General features: G+C 44.1%; 1 protein-coding gene across 2 annotated transcripts in view; it reads left to right on the forward strand.

The window, feature by feature from the left end:
* Nucleotides 1-14,296, forward strand: part of Adgrf1 (adhesion G protein-coupled receptor F1) — a 61,970-nt gene extending 47,674 nt beyond the window's left edge. The window contains exons 13-15 of one of the 2 annotated variants that reach the window (XM_045157302.1): nucleotides 1,463-1,522; nucleotides 4,784-4,850; nucleotides 14,191-14,296. In XM_045157302.1, the coding sequence (XP_045013237.1) occupies nucleotides 1,463-1,522; nucleotides 4,784-4,850; nucleotides 14,191-14,270 (207 nt within the window). In that variant the 3' untranslated portion in view covers nucleotides 14,271-14,296. Of the gene's footprint in view, nucleotides 1-1,462; nucleotides 1,523-4,783; nucleotides 4,851-6,129; nucleotides 6,692-14,190 lie in introns of those variants that run through there. The other variant, XM_012947613.2, reaches the window with a different exon arrangement.
* The last annotated feature ends 6,451 nt before the right edge of the window (nucleotides 14,297-20,747 follow it).

The following is a 20,747-nucleotide window of genomic DNA, read 5'->3' on the forward strand; positions in this document are numbered from 1 at the left end:
GAGCTCTGTATGATTCTGAGCAATGAGTCCTTGCCTGACAAACAAACAAGCCAACAAAATCTTTAAAATATTTATTAGAGAGAGAAAGAGTGAGTATGGGCACATCAGGGCCCCTTACCACTGCAAACAGACTCTAGATGCACGTGCTACTTTGAGCATCTGGCTTTGTGTGGGTACTGGGGAATTGAACCCATACCATTAGGCATTGCAGGCAAGTGACTTTAACCACTGATCCATCTTCTCCAGTCCCAAACAAAATCTTTCTTTCTAATTTAAATATGGTATGGTGATGATGTAAGAGCAAAATTAAGTTCCAAGGAAGTAAATTCCATTTTGCTCCTTTAATTAACTGCCCATTTATTTATAACATGTTGAAGATATACTATCTCTCTGTTTGCAGAGTATTGTGTAGTTATTATATATTAAGTAGTTTCTCACATTAAGTAAAATTTCCCATGAGTGACTTAGTTCCATGAGCGGTAGTGAAAATGCAAAGAAATTTATATTATTGTTGTTCCTACGTAGTAAGCAATCCTGCTGTGACCTAAAGGCAGTTATAGACTTTTTAAAATGAGAAGATAGGGCTGGAGAGATGGCTTAGTGGTTAAGTGCTTGCCTGTGAAGCCTAAGGACCCCAGTTCGAGGCTCGATTCCCCAGGACCCACGTTAGCCAGATGCCCAAGGGTGCGCATGCGTCTGGAGTTCGTTTGCAGTGGCTGGAGGCCCTGGCACACCCATTCTCTCTCTTCTCTCTCTCTCTCTCTGCCTCTTCCTCACTCGAGAAAGAGGCAGATAGAGGGAATGGACATTCCAAGGCTTCCTGCCACTGTAATCAAACTCCAGATGCGTGCACCGCTTTGTGTATCTGGCTTTACGTGGGCACTGGGAAATTGAACCTGGGCTATCAGGCTTTTCAAACAAATGCCATTAACCACAGAACCATCTCTTCAGCCCCAGATAAAAGTATTTTATAATTACCTCAATTGTTGCAAATTACAGGGAGGCCATTTCCTGTGTAGTCCCAGGCTGGCCTCGAACTCACAGCATTACTCTTACCTCTGCCTCTGAGTGCTGGGATTAAGCCACCATTCCTGGCCACCATTGTCTCTTATAGTTGTTCTGTTTGTCACTTGTACTGGTCACGTGATTAGGAAGCCTTTCTCTTCACAGACAAGCTGCACTCCAGCACTTACAGCCCATTGCTAGTGTGTTCTGTCTGAGTTATCATATAGCGTTTGAGACTATCGCTCTTTGTCTAATGCCAGATGTGGTTTTCGGTAGAGAGGCTAAGAAGACTATCAGATATTCTTGCCCATGGTTTACTAAGTGTTGTAGGAAAGAATTCTGTTAAATAATGTCAATCTGCAGGTGTTTTTTTTTTTTTTTTTTCTTCTTAGTATGTTGTGATTGTGTTGTGATTGTTGATGTTTTTCTCCTCAATCTCTCCTTGTGGTCCTGACAGCTGCGGCAACTTATGTTTAACAAGTTGTCTTCATTGAGCTCTTGGAAGAAGACGTCAAAGGTAATGTTCTTCAGCAACAATGCACGATGCTCTAGTTTAGCTTGTTTTGTTTTTAAAACATTTTTATTTATTCCTTTGCAAGCAGACAGACAGAGAGATAGAAAGAGAGAGAGAGATACAGGGAGAATGGGCATGCCAGGGTCTCTTACAACAGTAAACGAACTCCAGATGCAATTTCCACTTTGTGCATCTGGATTTATGTGGGTACTGGGAAATCAAACCCAGGCTGACAGGCTTTGCAAGCATGTATCTTTAACTGCTGAGCCATCTCTCCAGCCCAAGAGGCTCCAGCTTTGTATTTTACTCTTTATGCCGCCTTGTCACAAGCCCAGTTCTTTGTGAAGCCCTTGAGTGTCTGTCACCATTAGAGTCCCAGGTTCTGGCATGGTGCCAGCAGGGGTGGCTACTCTGTAGAAAGAGCTGTTGGGTAAGAGAGACACTGAACAGGTGAATGCGAAGGCATGGGACTGGATACACAGGGTCTCAAGCACAGGGTCTCTGGCGCTTGTGTCCAGGGCAGCTGGAGCCATAGCTGTGGGCTCCCACCGGCCATTTGCATCATCAGTGAAGGTGGGATTCTTGACTTGCACTGCAGACAAAAAATACTCAGGCCAAATCAACATGAAGCAGTTAGAGTTTATTAAGAAGATACTTGGAGCTGGAGAGGTGGCTTAGCAGTTAAGGCGTTTCCTGCAAAGCCAAAGGATCCCAATTTGATTTTCCAGGACCCATGTAAGCCAGATGTACAAGGTGGCACATGCACCTGGAGTTCGTTTGCAGGGGCTGGAGGCGCTGGTGCACCCATTCTCTCTCTCTCTTTCTCTCTCTCTCTCTCTCTCTCTCTCTCTCTCTTGCCTCTATCTTGCAAATAAATAAGTAAATTAAAAATATATTTTTTTAAAAAGATATTTGGAGCTGGAGAGATGGCTTAGCGGTTAAGCGCTTGCCTGTGAAGCCTAAGGACTCCAGTTCGAGGCTCGATTCCCCAGGACCCACGTTAGCCAGATGCATAACGGGGCGCACGCTTCTGGAGTTTGTTTGCAGTGGCTGGAGGCCCTGGCGCACCCATTCTCTCTCTCTCTCTATCTATCTGCCTCTTTCTTTCTCTGTCACTCTCAAATAAATAAATTAAAAAAAAAAAAAAGATATTTGGCGCCAGGCGTGGTGGCACACACCTTTAATCCCAGCACTTGGGAGGCAGAGGTAAGAGGATCACCATGAGTTTGAGGCCACCCTGAGACTCCATAGTGAATTCCTGGACTAGAGTGAAACCTTTCCTCAAAAAACAAAAATCAATCAAACAAAAAAAAGAAAGATTTGGAAGAATTTTTAAAAATTTTAATGGGTGTGTTAGTTGTGTGTGTGCATGCATGTGTGCAAGTAGGTTTAATCCCTGGCACTAAGAGAGGAGGAGAGAGATATGTAAGAGAAGGGTAGTATACACAACCCAGAGTGGGCCATTTTCTCCAGAGAGTCACATTTATTTATTTATCTTAACAATGTCTAGGTTTACAGTTTGAGTGATTTTTGGAAGTATATTGTTCAAAGGGTTTAAAAGATAAAGTAAAAATGTTTGATAATGTTTGATATATTCATTTTCATCTAAGGCCATTTTCTTTTTTTTTTTTTAAATTTTATTTATTTATTTGAGAGCGACAGACACAGAGAGAAGGACAGAGAGAGGGAGAGAGAGAGAATGGGCACGCCAGGGCTTCCAGCCTCTGCAAACGAACTCCAGACGCGTGCGCCCCCTTGTGCATCTGGCTAACGTGGGACCTGGGGAACCGAGCCTCGAACCGGGGTCCTTAGGCTTCACAGGCAAGCGCTTAACTGCTAAGCCATCTCTCCAGCCCTAAGTCCATTTTCTATAGTAAATGAGACTATAAGGTGGCTTTTAAGATGTGCTGTATAGTTTTATAGGCTGATAAGATAAAAAGATCAAAAAGCCAAAGGAAGGCTGGGGAGATGGCTAAGTGGTTAAAGGCACTTGCTTTCAAAGCCTGATGGCCTGGGTTTACCCAAGCAAAACCAGATGTACAAAATGTGGCACATGCATCTGGAGTTTATTTGCAGCAACAAGAGGTCCTGGCATGACCGCACTCAGACTCTCTCACACTCCCTATTTCTTTCTCTCAAAAAAATAAATAAAAATAAAAAAGTAAAACACTTTTATAACAACAGCAACAAAAAAGGAATCAAAGGAGTCCTTCCTGTACATAGGTCACAAGGAGGCCAAGAAAGGGTGTTTTGCCTGTGAACACGATTCATAACCCTGTTTGTGAGGGCCTGTGATTCTCAGCTGGCAGAGCGAGGAGCTCCTTTCCCTTCTCATGCCCTTGGAATTTCCCGTTTCTCCCCTGCATCTCTGTGAAAGAATGCCTTTGAGCAATATCATTTGTCTTAGTCCCTTATAATCTTTGCTCTTAGGTCTAATCCTGTTACGTTTATACAAAGTGGAGGATGCCTATTTCATTCTTTGACACAAAAGTACAAGATAAGCTGGACATGGTGGCTCATGCCTTTAATCACAGCACTTGAGAGGCAGAGGTAGGAGGATCGCTGTGAGTTCGAGGCCACCCTGAGAATACATAGTGAATTCCTGGTCAGCCTGAGCTAGAGTGAGACCCTATCTCAAGAAAGAAAAAGAAAGAAAGAAAGTTAGTTCTGAACTAATTGCTTGAAGTTCCTACCTTCTGTGATTTTGATTTTATGCCTTAAACTAAAATCCTTGGACAATAGTCTTCCTTGCATGGGCTTTAAGAACACCCTGTTACCTCCATCTTTTTCTCTTAGGTCTAATAGGTAACTGTCCTTTCATATGCAATTATGACACTTTCCCCTTCCTTGAAATTAGTGAGATAACAAGGATACAAGAGGCAGGGTCCAAACCTGATTCTGAGAGAGAGGTCCATCCTCAATAACTTTCTTTTTTAAAAAGTATTTTATTAATTTATTTGAGAGAAAGAGAGAGACAGAGAAAAAGGCAGAGAGAGAGAGAGAGAGAGAGAGAGAGAGAGAGGAAGCATGAGTGAGTATGGGCACTTCAGGACCTCTTGCCACTACAAACAACCTCCAGACACATGTGGCCCTCAATAAATCTGGCTTTACATGGGTACTAGAGAATTGGACCTGGGCCATCAGGCTTTACAAGCAAGAATCTTTAGCCACTGAGCCATCAATCCAGCTGCTTGACAAAGACTTTCAGGTCTACTGGTTTCTAGCTAACTACCTAACACAAATGTCAATTTTCTTTTCTTGCAGCAAAATTCCTCTGATATATCTGCCAAACCAAAATGCTTAAAGTCTTTCAACATACTGCAAAACAAGGGTGAGTTTTAATAAAGCCAAAGGTTTTAAAAAGTAGGAAGAGTTAGCCTGGCATGGTGGTGCACACCTCTAATCCCAGCACTTGGGGGGCAGAGGTAGGAGGATCACCATGAGTTCCAGGCTACCCTAAGACTATATAGTAAATTCCAGGTCAGCCTGGGCCAGAGTGAGACCCTACCTCAAACCCTTTCCCCCCCAAAAAAGTAGGAAGAGAAATTATGAATTCAGTATAGAAAGAAAATGTAGCAATAACTATTAAACATTCCGTGTGAGAAGTGTGAGTGTATTGGCTGGCCATGTGTCTGAGTTAATCCGGATCATGATCAGGGCCAATAAAGCAATGTTGAGGATTGATACTCATAGAGACATTATATATTTGGTATTGATCACTGGGGACATGGAATTAGACAGAGAAATAGACAACTTATTTTAGATTCCCACCAAAATTGTTTTTTTCTTTTTATATTTATAAATAATTTTTGTGCATGTATAATGCATTTTGATCACAATCCTCTTCCATTCCCTTCTTGTGTTGCTCCCCTCCCTTCTCCTCCCACTGAACCACCTTTTCTTCCCAACTAGTTCCTCTCTTTTTTTTTTTTTTAAGGGAAAGAGAGAGGGGGAGAGAAAGAGAATTGGCATGCCAGGGCCCCTAACCTCTGAAACTGAATTCCAGATGCATGTGCCACCTTGTGTGCATGCGTCACCTTGTGCATCTGGTGTATGTGCATTCTAAGGAGTTGAACCTGGGCAAGCACCTTAACTGCTAAGCCATCCCTCCAGCCCCTTCTTCTCTTTTTAATGTCATTTTCCCTTTTGTGGGTTTGTGTGAACTATTTAAATGCCAGATTCAATTCAAGTGTCTGGAAAAGGTGTTTACTGAGGTCCCTTGAGTTGCATTATCCCTGCCACCAATGAGCCTATATGCCTTTAAGTCCCTTTACCTTTCTGGACATTCATTCCTTCGCAGCAAAATGAAAAACTAGGTCTCTAAGATTCCTTCTTGCCACATCGTGTTATGGTTTGAAGCCCAAGTCATGTCATTTGCTAGCAATAGCTACCAAACAGCAATTTTCCTCTCAAAGGAGATGACAAATGAAGCATCTGTGATGTGAGGGAGATGCTGTCCCACTCAATCAAGCACCCACTTTCTATGCCTTTCCCTAACACCTTTTCCTAGTAGCAGTCCTGGTCACGAGACATACCACAGGCTTTGTTTCATTGTGGTTTCATGTTGATTTCAACATGGGAGCATTAACTCTTACTCTCTTTCCCTTCAGGCACTTACGCGCTTTCCCAGACTGGAGAGTCCTCCAATGACATCACACTAACTCAGTTTTTGTCCACGCAATAAAGCTGGGAGCCATAAAGTCAGCTTTTTAATTTTTTTTTTTTTAAGCAATGTGACCTTTAGAGCTAATTGTCAGTTATGCCATTATGCTCAGAATCAGATGGGATTTTCTGATTTTGGAGTCTGGAAATAAAGCAGGTTATCTCAGTGGCTTCAACCCATGCCTCATTTGTCTTAAATAGGAATTTTAATTTCCACGTGTAGTGGTTTGAATCAGATGTCCCCTATAAACCTTTTTGTTTTGAATGCTTGGTTCCCAGCCAATGGCAGTTTGAGGGGGTGGAGCCTTGCTGGAGGAGGTGTGTTTTCATGGTGAACTTTGGGGAGTTATAGCAGGTTCCCCTTGCCAGAGCTTGGCTTACTTTATGGTTGCTATCTTCCACCTGTTGTAGCAAGAAGTGGTGTCCAGTTTCTGTTCTAGCATCTTTCCCCTGCCGTCATGGAGCTTCCCCTTGAGACTGTAAGATAGAATAAACCCTTTCCTGCCATCAGCTGCTTGTGGTCATGTGTTTTGTCCCAGCATTGAGAAGGTAACTGCGACACCATGTGGTCTGATCCAAAGAAATTGCTCTGTACATGCAGAGGAGAAGGTTGCCTTAGAAGGTATTGGCTCTCATGACTGCCAAATATATTTTCCTATTTCAAAAATATAGCATTATTCAATGATATTTCTAATCAACTGGGTTGAAATAAGAAAACTTCACGAAATAACCTTAGATAAATTGATGGATGGTGTTCAGTTTCTTGTCAAAATATTATTGATGCAGATTGTCTCTCCAGATTCTCCTGTTGGATCTTTTTTTTTTTTTTTTTTTTTTGCTCATGTCAAGGGGAGAGGATTACATAGGTTGAACACCGGACCAGTAAATTGCTCTACCCAGTATTCCAGAATACTTGAATAACAGGCAAACTCAAAACGTAGGGTCACTTCTGCTGTTTTCTTGGAGCATAAGAGCTACTTGATCCCATAAACTCCTACCCTGAAGATAAAGTCAGATTTACATAGCTAAGAACACAGCAGATAATTAGAAATCTCAAGAATCAAATTAACTCAAGATGCAAAAATCTCTGTATTATAATACAAGAAACAAAAAAAATCAAGACAATATAATCCCATTCAAAACTATAAATCCATCAGGAATGACCCTCAGTGAGACTGTTGTAGAAAAAAAAAAGGATTATATCCATACTCAAAGAAATCAAAGAAGAAATGAAAGGAATCAAAGAGGAAAACCAACTCCTGAAGAGGAACAGAGGAAACTAATTTAATGAAATAAGGAGGTCAATACAAGGAATGAGTAAGGAAATATAATGAAAAAATACCGATCAGAACTATTAGAAATGAAAAACAGAGTAAGTCAGATAGAAAACTGTGTAGAAAGTCTCACCAGTAGAATGGATCAAGGAGAGGACAGAATATCTAAACCAGAAGACCAGGTGGCAGATCTAATACAGTCCAACAAAGAGAAAGACAAACTAATAGGAAGGCATGAATGGGAATTTCGAGACATTCGGGACACCGTGAAGAAATCAAACACAAGAATTCAGGGCATAGTAGAAGGAGAAAATTTTCACTCCAAAGTCATAGCAGGTATATTCATCAAAATCACTGAATACAACTTACCCCAAATAAGGAAAACGATGCCAATGCAGGCACAGGAAGCCTGTAGAATGCCAAACAGACAAAAGGTGTGACCAGTGAAGGCACCCCAGTAATAGGAAGAGGGAAAGAGAGAAAATACTGGCAAAACTTTGTAAAGCTGATGGGGTGAGAGCCAAGTTAGTAAGTTAAATATTAATCCAGCAGTCAGGGAATATCAAGAAGTGACCTTTTATACTGCAAGGTCCTCTAGAGACTCAAGAATTGGGGGTACGGTGAAAAGTGGAGTGATGGTTACAAAATGGGCAAACATAGCTGCACATGGTGGTGCACACCTTTAATCCCAGTCCTCGGGGGCAGAGGTAGGAGGATTGCTGTGAGTTTCAGACCACCCTGAGACTACATAGTGAATTCCTGGTCAGCCTGGGCTACAGTAAGATCCTACCTCAAAAGCACACACACAAAAAGATGGAGAAGGGTGAACAATACATACATGGCTCATTCAAGACATGCCAGTGAGAAAAAAGCACCTGGTCAATATCTTTAGCCATGAGAGAAATTAAAATAAAAACCAATGTCTGAGCAAAAAATTCAACCCCTCCACAAAGACGTAACATCTTTCCATTACGATGTAAGGTGGCCTATTTGTGACAGAGAGCAGGTCATTGCCTCGTGATGGTGTCATGCGGTGAGTGACACAGGAAGGACAAAAGAAAGAGGAATTTTGTGTCAGGTGATATATGCCTTCAGTGTCTTCATTATAGTTATGGTTTGGTGATGCGACATTCTGTCAAGACATTTTTGAATTGTACATCATGTGCAATTAACGTATGTATTTTATTATATTATTATATATTAATACATGATATTATAATATATATTATATATTAGTATATATGAAATATATACTAATATACTACATTATATATGTTTGTTAGAAATACAGTTGCTAAAAAGACCAAAAAAGGGGAGAATAAGTACAGGGTTGAGTGAATAGTTCACTCAATTTAAGTGGGGAGCCAGGCGGGGTGGTGCACGCCTTTAGTCCCAGCACTTGGGAGGCAGATGTAGGAGGATCACGGAGAGTTTGAGGCCACCTGAGACCTCAGGGTGGATTCAAGGTCACCCTAGGCTAGAATGAGATCCTACCCCCCCAAAAAGAAAGTAACAGAGGCTGGAAAGATTGTTCAGTGGTTAAGGCATTTGTCTGCAAAGCCAAACGACCTAAGTTCGATTCTCCAGTACCCACATAAAGCCAGATGCACAAGGTGGCACCTGTGTCTGGAGTTCACTTACAGCAGCTGGGGGCCCCAGGATACATATTCTCTCCCTCTCTTTCTCTTTCTCAATCTGCTTCTCTCTCAAATAAATAGACAAAACAAAACATATTTACAAAAAGAAGTAGTGACATTTCCAGGTCTCTAACTCAAGTAGCCAGGCAACTGGTTCACCCTCCATCTTGGCCATAAATTATATAGATATGTAGGTAAAGATTAAACACTGGGACCAAGAGACCGCAGAACTTGTGTTTCTGTGGTCATTGCAACAAAACACCTGACCAGAAGCAACTTATGGAAGTTAGGAATCTGCTCAGACAAACAAACCAAACCTTTTTTGTTTGTTTGTTTGTTTGTTTGTTTTGTTTTGTTTTGTTTTTTAAAGGTAGGGTCTCACTCTAGGCAAGGCTGACCTGGAATTCATTATGTAGTCTCAAGGTGACCTCAAACTCATGGCAATCCTCCTACCTCTGCCTCCTGAATGCTGGGATTAAAGGCGTGCACCACCCTGCCTGGCTTTTAAACAAACCAAATCTTATTAAAAACATCAGCATATTATCAGAATCATAACTCTCTATCGCAGCATGGTAAGCCCAAAAAATGGAAGATAGATTCAAAATATAGGGGGAAACTGAAGCAATTAAGCAAATAAATAAGAAATGAAGCAATTCAGTGTAGAAGAATAAGATTTTTTTTTCAAACATGCAGGTTCTCAATATATTTTTCTCCAGTGCTGTTTTTCTCAAAAGCTATTAGGAAATAAATAAATACAAAGCTATTAGGAAATGTATCAAGCTTATGTGAAAGTAAAACCCAGACGTGCGACCCAAACCCAAAGGACATAATGGAAGAGAAAGCACAGGGGACAACAGAGTGAAGGGAGCTGCCCAGGTCGCTGTCAGCTCCATACTGGACCTTCAGAGAAGATTGCTCGAGAAGAAGCAATGAGAAGGTATCAGTGTGCTTTACTGTTGTGTCGAAGGGATTCACAGAGCCACGCATGGTGGCCATCAGTTTGAAGTGACACTGGGCTCCATAGCAAGACCTTCAGAATAATTACTTACTAAGGGGTGGTGGTGGTGATTTTTTTACAATTAGAACACAGAAAACCATGTAAGTTAAAAAATAAAAACCATGGGGCTGGAATTGGTTTGCAGCAGCTAGAGGCCCTAGTATGCCCTTTCTCTCTCTCTCTTCCTTCCTTCCTTCCTTCTTTTCTTTCTTCCTTCCTTCCTTCCTCCTTTCCTCTCTCTCCCTCTCTTTCTTTCTTTCCTCTCTCCTTGCAAATAAAAAAGTTAAAACACAAACAAATGCTGTGGAACAGAAAGCTAGCAGGACAGAACATTCAAGCACGTTGTCTCGTACAGAGCGTGTGGTGGCCTTGATGTGCCCAAATAACACAGCCTTATCACATCGAGAAAGTGGAGAATAGGCATTGTGTTGGTGGGGGGAGCTGCCAAAATGATCTAAATCTTTATTGTCTTTTTGTTTACTTGTAAGACAGACAGACACACACACACACACACACAGAGAGAGAGAGAGAGAGAGAGAGAGAGAGAGAGAGAGAGAGAGAGAGAGAGAGAATGGGCATGCTAGGGCCTCCCGCCCCTGCGAACTTCAGACCCACGCGTCACTTTGTGCATCCGCTTTATGCAGGTAGTAAGGAATCAAACCCTGGCCATTAGGTTTTGCAAGCAAGCGCCTTAATCACTGAGCCATTTCTCCAGCCCTATTCTTCATTTTTGAAATCAATAAAACCAAGAAAATAAGAAAACATCATAATCATGTTATTTAGAAGTGTGGGGATAAGTAGCAAAAGAATCAGTTAGATCTCTGAGAAAGAAGAAATTGTATTAATTAGATTATTGAAATAGCATCCATATAAATTTGGTTAAATATGAGAGAGAGAGAGGGAGAGAGAAGAATTGCAGTGGCTTACCGTGTTTGTCTGAACTCAGGCTGCATGGCTGCCCAACCTGAGGTGGTTAGCTGTCCCCAGTCTCCGAGATGCCATGAGACATCCAATGTGAGATGTCAAGACAGCCACTGCATATTGTTTAAGGGAAGGCCTGGGCTGGTCATTAGCATAAGAAGTGGTGTCTGCAGTCACTGGATCAAGTGAGACCATCAGGCGTGTATGGGTGGGAAAGTGAGGGGGGGTCCTTAGCATGGGCCATCATTTAGAGTCTGGAAGAGGAGGACAAAACTGTGAAAGAGACTGAGGAGGTATACCTTATGATGGAGGAGGGGAGCCAAGACATGTCTGTTGTATCACCGTGAGCTAAGAGAGACATGCCAAGAAGGATTAAGGACAGCAATTGGTTCATACTTCTCAGAGTCACAAGATACGGGCCCCGTCTTGATCATTTGAAACTAGAAGGTCTTTGGTGTATAAGCACGCAGATTTAGAAACCCCAGTAGGGGGAGGGGATAGGATGGAGAGTGGAGTTTCAAAGGGACAAGTAGGGGAAGGGAGGGAATTGCCATGGGATATTGTTTACAATTACAGAAGTTGTCAATAAAATAAATTTAACAAAAAAGAAACCCCAGTGTTGGGAAGTTTCCTGTTCAATGCCTAGAAAGGACTTGTGTTTTGGCTTGTGTGTCCGCATTTACTGTTGCAGATGAGCACTTGAATAGTGTTACTTATATACATAAGAGGATTTTCCAGGCATGGTAGCTCATGCCTAAAGTCCCAGTACTCATAAGGTTGAGGCAGGAGGATCACTGCAAGTTAGGGGCCAGACTAGGTGACATAATGAATTCTAGGTCAGTTTATATAGATATAGATATGGATATAGATATAGATATAGATTAGATTAGACAGCTTCCACGTTGCTGGGATGAACACCCAAACCAGCTTCCCTAACCCAAACCAGCTCAGTTTAGGGGAGGAAAGGATTTATTTCAAGTCTACAGATCCAGGAAGTCCATCAATGGCAGAAAAAGCTGGCTCCATTTCATAAATCCAAGGAGAGAGAAAGAGAAAGAGAGAGAGAGAGAAAGAGAGAGAGAGAGAGAGAAAGAGAGACCACCAGCAGCCAGCAACACCAAAAAGCAGCAAGCACAAAAATCCACCAGAGTTCAGACCTCTCTGCACACCTTTGGGCTGGAATTCAGGTCCACACCCAGTGACACGTCCTCCAGTGGCTGGAGATCCCCAAGTTACAAGTTTAATTTTAACACCTGAGTCAATGGGGGGGGGGCATACATTCAAACTGCCACCTATATGTACACATGTATGCAGACATACATGAGACATCGAAGCAGGAAGGGAACTATTTGTGGGAGGAAGGGGACCAACGAAAGGAAGAAGGGAGATGGGAGATGAGTGTGAGAAAAATACAGTGATATATACGTATGAAAGTGTCGAAAGGAAGCACATTATTTTGTATGCTACATAAACATATTTTTAATTAATAAAAACTTAATAAAAAAGAAAAAAAATGTTTTGACTTTGCATGGCCCTGTGTAAGCTCTTCCAAATCTCTGAATAACTATTAGAAAGGTGTACTTTTTTAGTTTCTCTACTGCTTCCAAAGCAAATGAAGAGACCGAGGGATGGCCCCTCTAGCACCTAGAATGGTTTTCAGACAATTTCAGTAAAAGCTCCGGATGTATTTCCTTCTAAGTGGTTCTTCTGTGGGAAGACAATTTGCCTGTAAAACAAAAAGAATTTTTGTTGGTGTGTAATATGCATGGTGTGGGGGGGGGCATGCACGCGTGTGTGCAGGCGCACATGACCCCAGTGTAAGCGTGCTCCAAGTGGAGGCCAGAGACCATCCGCTAACCTCCTCTGTTGCTCTTTCACGTCTTCTTTCTTGTTCTTTTTGGGGGTTTCACTCTAGCCCAGGTTAACCTGGCACCTGGAATGCACTAGGTAGTCTCAGGGTGGCCTCGAACTCCGGAGTGCTGGGATTAAGGGTGTGCACCGCGATGCCTGGCTTTCTTTCACTTCTCGCTTTGAGATGGAGGCTCTCACTGAAGTTGGAACTGCTGGTATTTCCCTCAGAGTGGCTGATGCACAAGCCCGGGTGATTCTCCTGTCTCCGCAGTCCACCCCTTAGCACGGGTTGCAGGCGTGCGTGGCCATGCCGCTGAGCCTCGGGTCCACTCGCTTGCACAACCAGCACTGTGACCAGGCAAGCCCTCTCCCAGGCCCCCAGTTGGCCTTTGGTAAGAAGAGGCCAGGGGACTGTAGTGTACTTACCCTCAACAAACACTAGGGGGCAGGCGGTGACCAGCCGCTCCGGGACGCAGCAATATGAAGAGGGTTTTTTCATCTCACTACTCTAATTAGGAAAATTTTTGCATTGTTGCTGCTATGTTGGATATGATGGAGGAGATTAGCATAATGGCTCATTTGCGAGATGACGAACAATGCCTGTTTCCTGGGATCGTGTCCAAGGGTGAAGGTTGCTTCTAAGCCGAGCCAGCGGGTCTGCGGGCCATTTCCACCTGCTAGACAAGGCGTGTTTCATCTGTACGTCGGCTGTGTGGACTGGATACGCCTCTGGCCTCGCGTGCAACTACAGAGTTCATTCAAGTGCATTGGTGCAAATTGAAGGTGTTTTGTGTTATTCAGATCCAATTCCTTTTTTTGAAGGGGGGGAATTTTTATTTATTTATTTGCAAGCAGAGAGGAGAGAGAGAGAGAGAGAGAAAGGGAATGGGTGTGCTAGGACCTCTAGCCCCTGCAAATGACGCATGGGCCACTTAGTGCGTCTGGCTTTGTGTGGGTTCTGGGGAATGGAGCTGAAGTTGCTCAGCTTCACAGGCAAGTGCCTTGACCACTGAGCCATCTCCCCAGCCCTGGATTCACTTTGAGAAGAAATAGCTGAGAAACTACATTTTTTTTTTTTTTAAGGCTTGAGGCACGCTTTGTGGCTACATTACTCAAACTTTTGACAAATTAATTTTGTTCCTAAGGCCTTAGAGTAGAAGAAACCAAGCCAATCTACAAGCACAAATGGCCCGTTCACATTCAGTGCAAGGATTCAGAGATGACCAAAAGCTGGCCAAGAGAGGTCAGAGCTCCTTTACAGTTGATGCTGGTCTCTCTCCACTGTCCCAGGCTGGTTCTAAAAAGTCTCTTGCCTCCTTGCTCCAAAAGCTCCTGGCTGGCGTTGGTCAGAGAAAAGCAGTCACGGAATCGTGTGTTGTATCAACAGAACTTCTTTCCCTTGGAATTAACCCTGGGCTCTGAGCCTATCTTCAACCGGTGTTTTTGAAAACCATTCCTAAAATGGGTGTGGTGACACATGCCCGTAATCCTGGGATCTTTGAAGACTGAGACAGGAGGATCACGAATTTGAAACAAACCTTACATAAAGAGACTATTTCAGGCCTGGCATGGAGGTGCTCGGGAGGCAGAGGTAGGAGGCTCACCATGAGTTCAAGGCCACCCTGAGACTACATAGTAAATTCTAGTTTAGCCTGGGCTAGAGTGAGACCCTACCTCGAAAAACCAAAAATAAATAAATAAATAAAAAAGACTATTTCAAATGACAAAAGGATGCCATTTCTGTTTTCTTTTAATTTTTAAACATACTTTATTTGACAAAGATGAGAGAGAGAGAGAAAGAGAGAGAGAAAGAGAGAGAGAGAGAGAGAGAGAGAGAGAGAGAGAGAGTAACACAGAGAGAGAATGGGAGCCCAGGGCCTCTAGCTAATGCAAACAAACTCCACATGCTTGTGCCGCCCTGTGCATCTGGCTTACATGGGTACTGGGAAATCGAACCTGGGTCCTTAGGCTTCTGCAGGCAAGCACCTTAACCGATAAGCCATCTCTCCAGCACAAGGATACTATTTCTAACACCAAACCATAAGGTAATTTTCCCCAGATTTTTAAAAAATATTTTTATTTTTATTTATTTATTTATTTATTTGAGTGCATGAAAGAAACAGAGAGAGAGAGAGAGAATGGGTGTGCCAGGGCTTCCAGCCACTGCAAATGAACTCCAGATGCACACGCCACCTTCTGCCTCTGGCTTACGTGGGGAACTGAACAGAGGTTCTTTGGCATTGCAGGCAAACACCTTAACAGCTAAGCCATCTCTCCAGCCCAGCCCAGATCCTTTTTTCTTTTTTTTTAAGAAAAGGTCCCATGTAGCCCAGGCTGGTCTTGAACTATGTATATAGCCAATGACAACCTTGAAGTTCTTATCTGCCTACCTCCACCTTGTGCGTTGGGATTACAGATGTGCATGACCATACCCAGGGTGTGCAGTGCCTGGGAATGAACCAGAGCTTTGTACATACTAGGTAAGCACTCTACCAACCGAGCCACACTCCAGCCCTTTCCAGCCTTCACTGTAGATTCTCCTCACAATTGGGCCATGGTTGGAGGACAGAAGGCACTGGAGAAAAACACAGTCTTCTAGTCCACCACTAATTCTCCTCCAATAGATCCGCATTTCCCCTGGCTCTAGCCGAATGCACATGGTTTATGTTTATCCAACAGGCTCCTGTGAGGTGATACAAAAGCTTCTCTTTGGTTCAGGGCGAACTTGGGACTCCCCTCATCCATCCAGCCTCCCCCAGTTGTCCCTGCACAACAGAGAAATTTCAGTTCCCTATCTGTCAAACTGCAGACCTGCATTTGTTAGATAGATAGGCTCAAAGGTCCCTTCCAGCCCTGACTTTCTGTAGGTCTGCGTCTCTTCATAGGGAACACCCTGGGAGAAGAGAAGTTTATCACCAAAGAATACCAGGCCAAGTGGGTTTGGCAAGTCCTTATCTCGCTGGGTAGGACTCTGCGATAAAGCGAGGCCAACATCACGCAGTATGCCAACTGAATGGGAGGCAACACCCTTTGGAATTCTGACCTGATGCTCGGATCCAGAGCAGAGGGTTCCTTGGTGTGATGTGCTGCCAAGGCACACAGTGCTTTTGTGGATAAGGCTTCCTGGTTCTCAGATGTCAGCCGTATCACTCAGCCGGGCATGGGAAGGCAGCTGAGAATTCCATAACAACGTGCTGGTGGATAACGGGGCAGCATGAGAGCTTCGCCTGGCGCTGGTGATAATACCGCTTGGTTTTCCTGATGGAGATGGGGCAAGACAACCCAGGCCCACCTGTCATGTTCACCGGAGCCTGGGAAATACGCGCCACCCGTCGCCCACAAATCTTGAAAGGACTAAATAAGAAATCCCATTCACAAGTGGCAGCTGCCTAGGGGCTGGCCCATGGAAACCCAGATGTCACTGTGCCCTAGCGGGACTAGAACTCTCTAGTCGGTCTCAGTCTTACCCAAGGTGGCTGTAGCCAGTAGCAGCAGCAGCAGCAGCAGCCACACGTTTCCTGGACCCTGGCGATTGAAACTTTCCCCAGGCTTGGCACCGATGCGCTGGATCTTCCTAGATCAGTGGTCCTCCTGGGTGCCCATCAACCAATCAGAGTCTTTCCTACACGCCTGAACCTGGTGACAAGGCTCACAAGAATGGGATGCCTGCTTCCTATGAACAGACCCGGCCGTTTATATGGATGGGAGGGATTCTGCCTTAGAGACTTTTCCCCACGTGCAAGATTATTCACAGGTCTTGCCCTCTCCTCTCCTGGCTGTACTGACTGGAGAGGAAGGGATTCCCCTTGGCTTAGGAACCTGCTGTTTCTTCTCCCCTGTTTCCATCCCGCCCTAATAAATCCTCCTTGATGCGCTCTTCACTGAGCTCAAGTGTTTCAGTTTTTGTTGTTGTTGTTGTTAAAAAAAAAGCCAACACGGATCTAAGTCTTGGTAGTCAGGAGCCTGGGGGTCCTAAGGCCAGAGCCCAGTCTGTCGCTGTCACCCACAGCATCATGGTGGTTTTTCCCTGGCTCAAAACCTGCAACAACCCCCCCCCCCCAGGAATAGATCTTAATAATTGTTTACAGATTAACGTCTCTAATAATATGGATTGTTCAGCAACTGCTTTCCCTTGAACTATAGAGTGCTTCGCAAAGTCTTTCCCTGTCTGTGTCACCAAGCAATGCCATTCTGTGACACCCCCCACACGCAGACACACACCAAATACTGGGCTGTGGGTCCCAGGGATCTGGGTTTTCCCAAGTCCTTGGGGGAATTGTCTCATGTGTAGACTTCACAGCCATTGACTTGGAGAACAGAGGGTCATTGGACACTGAGAGTTCTCAAGCCTTCCTTACATGGGAGAGTCGAAGTGGGGCTAGCTCTTTTTTGTGTTTCACTTTCTTTCTTTCTTTTTAAGATTTTTATTTATTATTTATTTATTTATTTATTTATTTATTTATTTAAGACAGAGAGAAAGTGAGAATGGGCGTGCCAGGGCCTCTAGCCATTGCAAAGGAATTCCAGACGCATGCGCTACCATGTGCATCTGGCTTACGTGAGCACTGGAGAATCGAACCTCAGTCCTTAGGCTTCGCAGGCATGTGCCTTACCTGCTAAGCCATCTCTATAGCCCTTTTGTTTCATTTTCTATTGCCAGCTCTTCTCTAAGGATCAGCACCCAAAAAAGTCCTGGGGGTTTGGGACCTGAGTTTGGATCCCCAGCACCCATGCAAAAAAAAAGCTGGGTGTGGCAGCACACGCCTCTAATCCCAACTTTAGGGAGGCACAGACAGAAGGACCCCTGGGGCTTGCTGGCTAGCTAATCTAGCTGAATCTGGGAGCCCCAGGATCTGCGAGAAACCCTGTCTCAACAAATAAGGTAGAGGGGAGATGGCTCAGCAAAGCCTGCTGGCCCAGGGTCAGTTTCCTTGTACTGATGCAAAAAAAATTTGGTGGCGGGGCTGGAGAGATGACTCAGCAGTTAAGATGCCTGCCTGCAAGTCCTAAAACTTGAGCCCGGCGTGATGATGCACACCATTAATCCCAGAACTCTGGAGGCAGAGGCACCAGAGGATAGCCGCAAGTTCAAGGCCACCCTGAAACTACATAGTGAATTCCAGGTCAGCGTGGGCTAGAGTGAGACCCTACCTCAAAAAACAAAACACCTAAGACTCAAGTTCCATTCCCCTGTACCCATGTAAAGACAGATGCACAAAGTGGTGCACATGTCCAGAGTTTGTTTGCAGCAGCTGGAGGCACTGGCACACCCATTTTCTCTGTCCCTCTCTCTCTCTCTCTCACTCTGTCTCTGTCTGTCTCTTTGTGGTTGTAAGTAAACAAATTAAAATATTAAAGCTGTAGTGGTTAAGGCGCTTGCCTGCAAAGCCAAAGGACCTCAGTTCTATTCCCCAGGACCCATGTAAGCCAGATCCATAAGGGGGCGATGTGTCTGGAGTTCATTTGCAGTGGCTGGAAGCCCTGGCATGCCCGTTCTCTCTCTCTCCCCCTCTTTCTCTCTCAAATAAATAAATAAGTAAAAGTTAAAAAAAAAAATTCAAGCCAGGTGTGGTGGTGCACACCTTTAATCCCAGCACTTTGGAGGCAGAGGTAGTAGGATTGCCAAGAGTTCAAGACCACCTTGAGACTACATAGTGAATTCCAGGTCAGCCTGGGCTAGAGTGAGACCTTACCTTGAAAAACAAAACAAAACAAAACAAAACAAGACAAAAAAAACCACTGGAGAAATGGCTTAGTGATTAAGGTGCTTGCCTGCAAAGCCTAAGGACCCAGGTTCAATTCTCCAGGTCCCACGCAAGCCAGATGCGTATGGTGGTGCATGTGTCTGGGTTTCATCTGGAGTGGCTAGAGGCCCTGACACACCCATTCCCACACATGCACTCTCTCTCTCCCTCTCTCTGTCTCTAATAAGTAAAAAGAAATCTTTTTTTTTTTTTTTTTAAAGAGCAACAAAAGAATTTGGTAATGAGCAATTGAGGAAGAAACCTAAGATTGACTTCCAGTCTCCACATGCATAACTCCCCTCCATGCTCAAACACATACAAACATGCATACACACAGTCATATACACAGCACATACATACATGTGCAAAGAAAGAAAGAAAAGGCAGAAAGGAAGAAAAAAAAAAAAAAAGAAAAATCTTGGGACCAGTGTGAGAGATGTGTTAAATGGTGGATGCTGATATTCCTGGCAGCGCAGTATAAATGTGAAGGGTGGAATGGGTTCAAGGCCTGGCTCTTACACTTGCTGACTATAGTAACTGGGTAACATTGCCAAGCTTTGGGTGTTTCGTCTGTAAGGAAACAACACGAGTTCCTTATGATTCCATTGTTGGGAGTGAGTGTGTGTGTGTGTGTGAGAGAGAGAGTAAATTGAAAGTTCTCTTACAGTGCCGGGTAAGCATCCAGTGGGTGACTGATGACAGCCCTTAATAGTATCAGTGTTGTGAATGTTAACAGAAAGGGCTGAATTCTAAAAGGCTCTGAAGCCGATGCTAAGCAATGCGCTTAAAGACAGGCATAATTTGGGCTGGAGAGATGGCTTAGCGGTTAAGCGCTTGCCTGTGAAGCCTAAGGACCCCCTTTGGAGGCTCGGTTCCCCAGGACCCACGTTAGCCAGATGCACAAGGGGGCGCACGCGTCTGGAGTTCGTTTGCAGAGGCTGGAAGCCCTGGCGCGCCCATTCTCTCTCTCTCCCTCTATCTGTCTTTCTCTCTGTGTCTGTCGCTCTCAAAAAAAAAAAAAAAAAAAAAAAGACAGGCATAATTTGGGATAACAATAGGCGATAAATACTTATTTTGGTTACTGACCTCTTGGGTCAGGGATTTTACCTGTCTTTGTAAAAAACAGTGAAGATGACAATTACCTTGCAAGGCCTTTGGGAGAGTCCGGTGGACAGTAGGCCAAGGCAGCCATTTGGAGCCTGGAGTACTAAGGATGTTCTGTAAGAACCATTCTTTTCTCTCCCTCTTCTTCAGTGAGGAAACAGAGCCAAGCGGGAAGGCCTTGTGTGCTGTGGATGTAACGTGGAGCCATTCTTATTGATAGCATGTCTGCGCCAGGACTGCTTACGTGTGCAGAGCTCTTGCTCCTGGCCCCAAGTCTTCCTCCCTTTAAACCTAACATTCATGACAGTATGCGGGAGACAGAGTCAGGGGTCAATGGACACTGGACGCCAGTAGCTGTTCCTCTCCAGGTCAGTGGCTCTGAAATTTCAGCATGCACCAGTTACTTGAAGGCCTATGACAACACAGGTTCCTGGGCCCCACAGCCACGTTCTCCCCTTCTCTCTCTCTCTCTCTCTCTCTCTCTCACACACACACACACACACACACACACAAACACACACACTAGCTTCTTTATCCATTCCTGACACCTGGGTTGGTTCCATGACTTAGTCATTGTGAATAGCCCTGCATCTCTGTAATAGGTTGATCTAGAGTCTTTTGGGTGAATAATTTTAAATGAGCAAATGTCTAGATTAAATCTGTAATATTTTTAGCTGGAAAGAAAGCTGAAGAGTTACAAACCAGAAGAAATTTCTAAGTTTTATTTCCCTGTTAATATAAAATACATTAAAAAGTTATCAGGGAAGAAAATCAGGGCTGGAGACAAGCTTAGTGATTAAGGCACTTGCCTGCAAAGCCCAAGGACCCAGGTTTGGTTCCCGAGAGCAAATAAGTGGTCCATGTGTCTGGAGTTCATTTGCAGTCACTAGAAGCCCTTGGGTACCCATTCTCTCCCTCCCTCCCTCTCTCTCTCTCTCTCTCTCTCTCTCTATCTCTATCTCCTTTTCCACCTCTCTCCCTCTCTCAAATAAATAAATAAAGTTTTAAAAACTTAACATAAATGCAAATGAAAACCTT

Source organism: Jaculus jaculus, chromosome 8 (assembly GCF_020740685.1).
Source record: "Jaculus jaculus isolate mJacJac1 chromosome 8, mJacJac1.mat.Y.cur, whole genome shotgun sequence".
In the NCBI taxonomy this organism is placed as follows: domain Eukaryota; kingdom Metazoa; phylum Chordata; class Mammalia; order Rodentia; family Dipodidae; genus Jaculus; species Jaculus jaculus.